Source organism: Lepidothrix coronata, unplaced genomic scaffold (assembly GCF_001604755.1).
Source record: "Lepidothrix coronata isolate B3197 unplaced genomic scaffold, Lepidothrix_coronata-1.0 Scaffold144, whole genome shotgun sequence".
NCBI classification, from domain to species: Eukaryota; Metazoa; Chordata; class Aves; order Passeriformes; family Pipridae; genus Lepidothrix; species Lepidothrix coronata.
Window position 1 is genome coordinate 1,656,852 of NW_016690324.1, and position 8,069 is coordinate 1,664,920.

The window sequence follows — 8,069 nt, forward strand, 5'->3', positions numbered from 1 at the left end:
AGGGACTGGGGACAGGGGATGGAGGTACAGGACAAGGGGGAATGGCTTCACACTGAAAGATGGGATGATGGGAGGAAATTTTTCCCTGTGAGGGTTGTGAAACTCTGGCACAGGTTGCCCAGAGAAGCTGTGGCTGCCCCATCCCTGGAAGTGTCCAAGGCCATGTTGGATGGGGCTTGGAGCAACCTGGGCTAGTGGAAGGTGTCCCTGCCCATGGCAGGGGGTGGAACGAGATGATCTTTAAGGTCCCTTCCCACCCATACCATTCTTGATGAGAAGAAGGTCACAAGTGGTCACAAGTCTGTAGGAAACCCTGAAAATAGTTCCCCCATTCCCAACACAGTTCTGTGCTCTGGGCTTGCCAATGCATCCACTCAGTGAGAAAACTGGCACTTTGTCTTGAGCCCATAAATACAGCAATTAAATAACGATTGAGAAATACCCTGAGGCTCAGAGATGGACCAGCTCCCCAGTCTTCATGCATGCGAATACAGATTTGGGGTTTGGAGGAGCCCAGGGTTGGTGGATGGAGGGAGGGTGTGGGAATGCAGTGAGCCCGCGAGCCTGGCTCGCTCCTGCACTCAGCAAGGTGTGTGATAATGCTTCTCTTTCCTCATACGCTGTCCGAGTTAGTGAAGAACAACATTAAATCTTTTCCTTGTTTTCCACAAAATGCTGCTGCACTGAAAATGGGAATGTGAACCGCAGGGTGCTGACCAGTCCAGAGAACATCTTATGGATTTTGTGAGGTGGGGGTGTCCCTGTCTGTTCCCGGAGTACATGGTGGATGTCACCGCAGGGGACTGTGCAGTAGACAAACTCCAAATGTCATGGTGTCATTGCAGGACAAAAGGGCCACGTGAATTCTGATTTAGAAGCCAAGATGGAGGTGTTAATGCCTGAACCTCAGATTTATGTGGAAAAGACTCTGGCTATCATCAAACCTGATGTCATTCATAAAGAAGAAGAAATAGAGGATATCATTCTCCGATCAGGATTCACGATCATTCAGGTAACAGGCTGTGCTCCAGAGAAAACAACTACAGCTTATAAGTCAGGACGATATTTATTTTAACTTTCAGCAATCAAGCCAGTAACTAAAGGCTTGTGTGTCCAAAAATCAATTTATATTTTTCATGTCATCAAGCATTGCTGCCAGATTCTGTAAGGAGACCTTTTTTTGGTGCATGGGATGAAACAGAGCAGACCAACTGTTTTGCTGACCACAGGAAAACACTGACTTGGTTAATAAAAGATTTAGCAAATGCCTGGAGCAGATGTGTGGACTCTCTGAAGTAACTCTTTGGAGAGCACATCGTTCTGGTCTCAGGAGGTTTTGTGCAGCATGCAGGGGGAAAGTAGAAATTAATTGAATTCGATAGCCGGCCAGTTGCAGTCTGGCTTTTTGGTTTCCGCTGTTTTTAGAGTAAATTGGCTTCACGATTATTTAAATATAGTTTATGAATATGTAAATGACCCTGGCAGGTTGGCCGCTGGGGGGCGCTGTGCGCTCGCGCCTGAGGGCGGCGGGGGCTCCGCCCCCCCCCTTGTTTCGGGTGGGGTTTTTTTGGTACCTTTCTGGTTCTTTTATTTATTTGTGTTCATTATTTGCATTTATTTATTTATGGACCTGTTGGAGGCACTCCAGAGGAAGTCACGAAGATGCTCCGTGGGCTGGGGCGTCTCTGCTTTGCAGACAGACTGAGAGAGCTGGGGGTGTTCAGCCAGGGGGGACCTTAGAGACCCTTCCAGAGCCTAAAGGGGCTCCAGGAGAGCTGGAGAGGGACTGGGGACAGGGGATGGAGGTACAGGACAAGGGGGAATGGCTTCACACTGAAAGATGGGATGATGGGAGGAAATTTTTCCCTGTGAGGGTCGTGAAACTCTGGCACAGGTTGCCCAGAGAAGCTGTGGCTGCCCCATCCCTGGAAGTGTCCGAGGCCAGGTTGGACGGGGCTTGGAGCAACCTGGGCTAGTGGAAGGTGTCCCTGCCCATGGCAGAGAAGTTGGAACCAGATGATTTTTAAGGCCACTTCCAACCCAAACCATTCCATGATTCTATTGATATGGTATGTATCAGAAGATGAAACAAATTAGATTTTATTTATTTATTTATTTAATTAATTCTAATATGTTAATGGGGTCTTCTGATGTCTCCAATGGCTTTTGACAGCAAAATTATTAGGACTCTGAATTTATGGTACTCTTCTGTTGTGTAAGTTTGAGCTCAAAGAATGCACTTTAAAATTTTTTCTTGACTGCCCTGTGCTTTCTGATAACCTCCCAGAGTTGTCCTGATCCTGGCCACCTGCAGCCTAGGCAGGTATTGGGAGAGTGACAAAGCATGAGTACTGAATGAAAAATAGAACAATTGCATAATTAACAGTGTGGGCTGGAGAGAAACTTGTTTAAAAGTAGAACATTGTGCTTGAGCAGCTGAATAATGAAATCCTGCCCTTGTAACACTCTTCACTTTTTCTGTACAGTACCCTGACTGTCATCCAGCAGTTAGAAAATGCTGTAGTTTGCCTGGGCTAAAATCACATCTTACTCAAATGGCCTGTTTGCTTAATTAAGTTGGACAAGTCTTGCTCTTTGTTACTCTGTATCTCAAAGAGAATCAGATCTGGGAGAATCAGATTAGGCTTGGAAGTTGTTCTGTGTTCTACACTTGAAGATATGGCTGCAGCAGAGGACTGTATCCTCTCTGAGGTCTTTTAATGCTCTAAGCTCTTTCAATATACCAAGATTTTTTAATTCCTTTTTTTGTCTTTTATACTTTATAGAAACGAAGGCTCCAGTTAAGCCCAGAGCAATGTAGCAACTTCTATGCAGATCAATTTGGGAAAGTGTTTTTTCCTAATTTAACAGCCTATATGAGTTCTGGCCCTTTAGTTGCTATGGTTCTTGCTAGACATTGTGCAGTCTCACACTGGAAGGAATTGCTTGGACCATCCAACAGCCTGAGAGCTAGGATAACTCACCCTCACAGGTAACTCACTGACTGGCCTTGGGGAAGTCAGCAGGACTTTGTCATTCTCTTAACTGAGACCAGAATTCCTCCTTTTTTTTTTTTTTTGTTTTTGTACAGTACAGACACAGATTTGGAGTGGCTTCATATCTCTTCACTTTTGTGTAGCAGCTTTTCACCTTTGTTTTTTATTATGTGGAGTTCACGTCTTTTATAGGGAATGATGAGTGCTTGAACAGAAGTTTTAGGTAGCTACTTCCTATGTTTAAAACAAAATCAAGCCTGTGTCCTGTTAATTAGTCCATATATATTGCTTTTCTGTGCTCTCAGACTCCAGAGACCTGGAAGGGATTTGCAGTTGCCCTCCAAGCAGTTGTTTTTCTTGTTTTTTAGCTTAAGAGCACTCTATGGGACTGATGAGCTGAGGAATGGGCTTCATGGCAGTCTCAGCGTTTCCTCAGCAGAGAGAGAGATTCGATTCATGTTTCCAGAAGGTAAAATGGTTCAGTTGATACATTGCCAGTCTTGGGGAGGATAAATTCCTTTCCTGTTCTTCCCTGGTATTACTTGTCTCTGCCCAGACTCCAGATACAACTGATTTAGAAGAGGTTGGGTTTGTTTGCTGTTTGTGGGTCCCTTTATGTATAAGCTGGTACTTCTATGAAAGGCTACCAAATCTATCTGAAGAGCCAATACAGTTACACAGATTGCTTCCACTTTTCAAACTCTGTGCTCAGAGAACTGGAGCAGACAAAGCTGGTAAATGAGAGGAAATGGGAAGCTGTTACACTCCAAGTGTTTCTGGCACTGTCAGCCCCGGAGACTCCTGTTGGCTTGAGAATTCTCAGCTGACTCTCTTCTTGGGCTCAGGCTGAGTAATTCCTGTTCAAAAACAGCTGGATGCTCACATGACAGTGCAATTCTAAAGTTAAGTGCCAGAGAAAGGGGCCTTAAAACCTGGAAAGGCTGGGAGAGAATCTTGTTTGTAACAGTCTTTGCTCTTTGACAGAAGGATGCAAGTGCAACAGCTAGAAAAACATGTCTGCTTTTGTCAAGCAGATCAGTGAATTTAGCAGAAAATGTTGCACTTCCCTCCAAACCTTACCCATTGTAAGTTATGTCTCTGCTCCTCACCCTGACAACAAAGCAGGGCTAAAGGTGGGATCTTTAGGGTCTTTGGAAAGCACCTTCACACTGCCAGAAGAAAGTGGTAAACATGGGATATATTGTTTCTCTTCAGGCATACAGGTTTTCCCCGGATGATGGGATTTCCTCATTTTCCATAATAGACTATAATTAGTAACATTACCTCAGGGACATTGTAAAGAGGTTTAGGGAGTTTCTTTGCAGTTTGTTGTGGGAGAAGCTATAAACCCCACGATGTATTATTAACTTGTTAAGGAGAAGAGCAGCTCAGGTATAAACAAACTTTGAAAGAGCAACGGTTTTAATCACTCCACAAGCTGCTTTCTAACACCTGTGGTTACTCTTCCCAGCGATCCTGGAGCCAGTTCCCACTGGACAAAGAGCAAGGGATTACTTGAACCTGTATGTGAAGCCAACATTGCTGGCTGGGCTCACTGCCCTGTGCAAAAAGAAGCCAGCAGACCCAATGGTAGGTACAGTGGAAGCTTTGGGATAAGCTTTGGGATAGTTTACTCTGTGTTTACTAAGTCCCTGTACGTAGGAAAACTACTCTGTTGCTGAAGAGCTGAAGAGCTGTGCTGTTTTAGCTAGTAGCTAATGAGCTAATCAAATAACATTTGGTTTCAAGAGGTTGATTTGTTTGTTAGAGATGAAACGAGGGTGTGTTTTCAGTCCCCAAACGAAATGAGCTTTCTTTCATCTGGAAAAATAGGGTAAATGTGTTTTTGTATTTTTAAAGCTCTACTAGTACTAGTTCACACTACTACTTCTTTAAGCATGCAGATAATTGATCCATGTGGCAACTTAATGGCACTTGTGGTGGATTTTACATTGTTATCAGGTTTATAATCAACATTGCATTTTTCTAAAAGATACATTTCCGGAAAAAAAGCCTGAAAAATGACTTGGGGTGTTTCTGTGAACATGTGATATACATAAGGTCAAATTAAATGCACTTTGAATTGTTCCAACTTTATAACCTGTTTACTTTATCTGTATGTCTGGCACTGTTGCCATAGAAATCTCGAAAACAGAGATGAAATCTATGCCTTTGCCCAAAGGCCAGACCAGTTGTATCTAACTCTGGCCTGTTCTTTAGCACCCCAAATGATGGAGAATCTACAGTCTCCCTGGGCAATCTGTTTCAGTGCTTAATTATACTTAGTTAAAAGCTTTCACTAAAAGATAGCCTAAATCTCCTGGGCTCCAATTCTGAGCCCATTACTTTCTTTCCCCCCTTTTACTATCCCCAGAAGACACTGGAGACAATGTATCATCTCCTTTTTTTGCAGCTTCCTATTGCATATTTGAAGAGTATTACCATCTTCTTTCCCTTCAGTCATGTCTTCACTGTATTAAAAACTGATTTTTTTCTTGTTACAAGTCCCATTATTTTAACTCATTGTTTTGGGTTTCATTTAATCTGCATTCTTAGCACAATTTCCTAGTCAATTATGAGGTATCTAATAGTAACTTAAGCGAGGCAATGCTTTCCTTCTTTGCTTATATGAAAGCTGCATGAAGCAGTGTCAATAGCTTTGCTAAAAACATTATATTTTCACCTTCTTGGCCGTCCACAATGTCTGTGAACTTGTAACAGCAGGAAAACGATTTGATACTGCTTCAGAAATATATGTTGCCTGTTGCTTTTCTGTTTGTTACCTGGTAGGTGACTCACAGGGAGGGAATGGAATGTTTTGTTAATGGAATGTTTTTGTTTTTTCCAGTATCCTTTTTTTTTTTTTTTCCCTTCTTGAAGATGGCATCAGAAACTGTCTGTGCACTCAGAAATACTTACTGGCAGTACAGAGGTTGTCTCAGCCAATTCTTTAAGTAACACAGGATAAATTTAATTGGGTTCAAATTATTTTAATTTTTTTCCCCCTGAAGTGGCTTTTCTAAGGACTTTTGTGTTTTGAGATTTTTTATTTGTTTGTTTTCCATTTCTGTCTTGTGTTCTTACTGTTCCTCTGCTGTTCTGACTAACCTGTCCTGGTGCTCAGCTTGTTGGCTCTCCCTTTGCAAACCAACCTTTTTGCACGTGGTGATAAAGGGAGAGTGTTGCTGACCTCCCTGGTTTACCATTCCACCAGTTCTTTCACTTCACAGTGTGGTATGAAGTTTGTTGTACTCAGCATTCCAGAAACTAATCATCAACAGCCCTGTGAAGTAAATAAGGATGTGTTAAAAACTTTGCTTTACAAGTGGAGAAATCGAGGCAAAAGGTTAATTTGCCTAAGGCCAGGCCCAGACTGGCAGATGGAGTTGGGACTCACAACATTCCTGCCTCCCACATTCTTATTCAAGTACAACATGCTGGAAAACTTACAAGATGAATTTCAAAAAGTAACCACGTTTTGGTTTTAAGTTTTAGGTATTATAAAGTGATTTGAGTGCAGAAGGCTGGCACTTTGAATGAATGATTACTAGATGAGGTATCTCTAAGTGTTGTCAGGAGTAATATTTCATTAAGCAGTTTCATGTGTCTTGTGCAGCCTCATTCCAAAGCAGAGCTGGCTGGATTATTTGAAATATGGCTCAAATGTTCTTACAATTACAAAAAGATAAACACTGCCAGGAAGAGTTGCCTTCTAAAGGTCAGCGTGAATTGTTCAAAAGCAATATAAGCTGTGAACATTTAAAAGAACATTTTGAAAAAGCAGGTTATCTGTATGTCCATATTTTTCTGGAAGGTCTTAATTTTGCAGCACAGTAGGAGAGTATCTGTAGCAGAGGTTTCAAATAATGCTTTTAATATTCTCCCATACATTTAGTAGAAAACAACAGAAAACTGACAACATTTGGGGGTTTTGTCCACAGATTTGGCTTGCTGACTGGTTGATTGAACACAATCCTAATAAACCTAAACTACAATTTCATCTCTGAGGAGGAGCATCGAGGGATGAGGGCTCAGTGGAAACCAGCTCAGGCATTTCAAGCTACAGATGTATATTATCAGTGTGTCCATTGACTGTGTAACCAATATTATCTGAAATAAATGCATCTATCATAACTACTTGTGTCTTCATGGAATAAATAACCTTGCACTTAACCAGGATGAAGTAGCTCTAGTGGCTTCTCTATTGATGAAGAGAATGTAGGATTACATGATAAATTTATGGCATTGGGTGATTAGAAAAAGACAACGTTCTCAGCAGGTGTGACTTACTGCTGTTTTCTCCATTTTTCTTGGTGTGGGGAGAACAAAATTATTTACACCAGTGTGGATTCCCAAATGACACCCACCTGGCCTGTGCTTTGTGAAACCAAGAGTGGTTTTTTAGCATTGTTTAGCAGAGAAGAATTCAGTTGTGAAGGGAGGTACTTGGATGTAACATAGAAAACAATTACTAGAGGTATATTAGCAACTTGGGAATTTTAATTGCTGATTACGTCACCGAGCTAAGGTTACTCTTGAAGATGATTTATTTTGTCAGAATGTAAGTTGAAGGTACGTTGAATGCACCTTTCCCATCTCGATGGCAAAAGGCACAGTGATTATAAATCAGTCTTTGATTTACATTACAAGTCCCAAGAAGATGTATTTTAGTCAAGGACTGAGGTTATCATCCAGCATTTTTTTGCAAGCAAAGTGCTTATCTGGAACAGCTCACCCTGAGAGTGTTTTCTGTGTGCTCCTGCTCCTAAAGGTATGCAGATTTTTGGTTTTGCTTGAACTTTAGTGTGTTCTATTTGAGAATTTCAAGAAAATGGGGCAATGGGTCAGTCCCACACTTACCTTTTCTGAAGTAAATGAACTGTTTTTTGGGGATGTGGGCTTTTTGATTTTCTTCAAAGAGCTGTACTTGTACTGTTAACTTCAAGCTTAATATCTTATGGTTTGACTGGCTAGAATGAAGAAAGTGTCATTTTCATAACCCTGAAATATTGGTATGCTTGACTAATACTAAACAAACAAGCAATTTCATAATTTGTTTCATGAAAAAACTTG

General features: G+C 41.6%; 1 protein-coding gene across 5 annotated transcripts in view; it reads left to right on the forward strand.

The window, feature by feature from the left end:
* NME5 (NME/NM23 family member 5) overlaps positions 1 to 7,175 on the forward strand; it is a 7,750-nt gene extending 575 nt beyond the window's left edge. For 3 of the 5 annotated variants that reach the window (XM_017827992.1, XM_017827993.1, XM_017827994.1), the window contains exons 2-7: positions 709 to 749; positions 846 to 1,012; positions 2,787 to 2,992; positions 3,365 to 3,465; positions 4,468 to 4,586; positions 6,938 to 7,175. In XM_017827992.1, coding sequence (XP_017683481.1) covers positions 884 to 1,012; positions 2,787 to 2,992; positions 3,365 to 3,465; positions 4,468 to 4,586; positions 6,938 to 7,003 — 621 coding nt within the window. In that variant the 5' untranslated portion in view covers positions 709 to 749; positions 846 to 883 and the 3' untranslated portion in view covers positions 7,004 to 7,175. The remainder of the gene's footprint in view (positions 1 to 708; positions 750 to 845; positions 1,013 to 2,786; positions 2,993 to 3,364; positions 3,466 to 4,467; positions 4,587 to 6,937) is intronic. The other 2 variants (XM_017827995.1, XM_017827996.1) reach the window with 1 other exon arrangement.
* Positions 7,176 to 8,069: the final 894 nt, after the last annotated feature.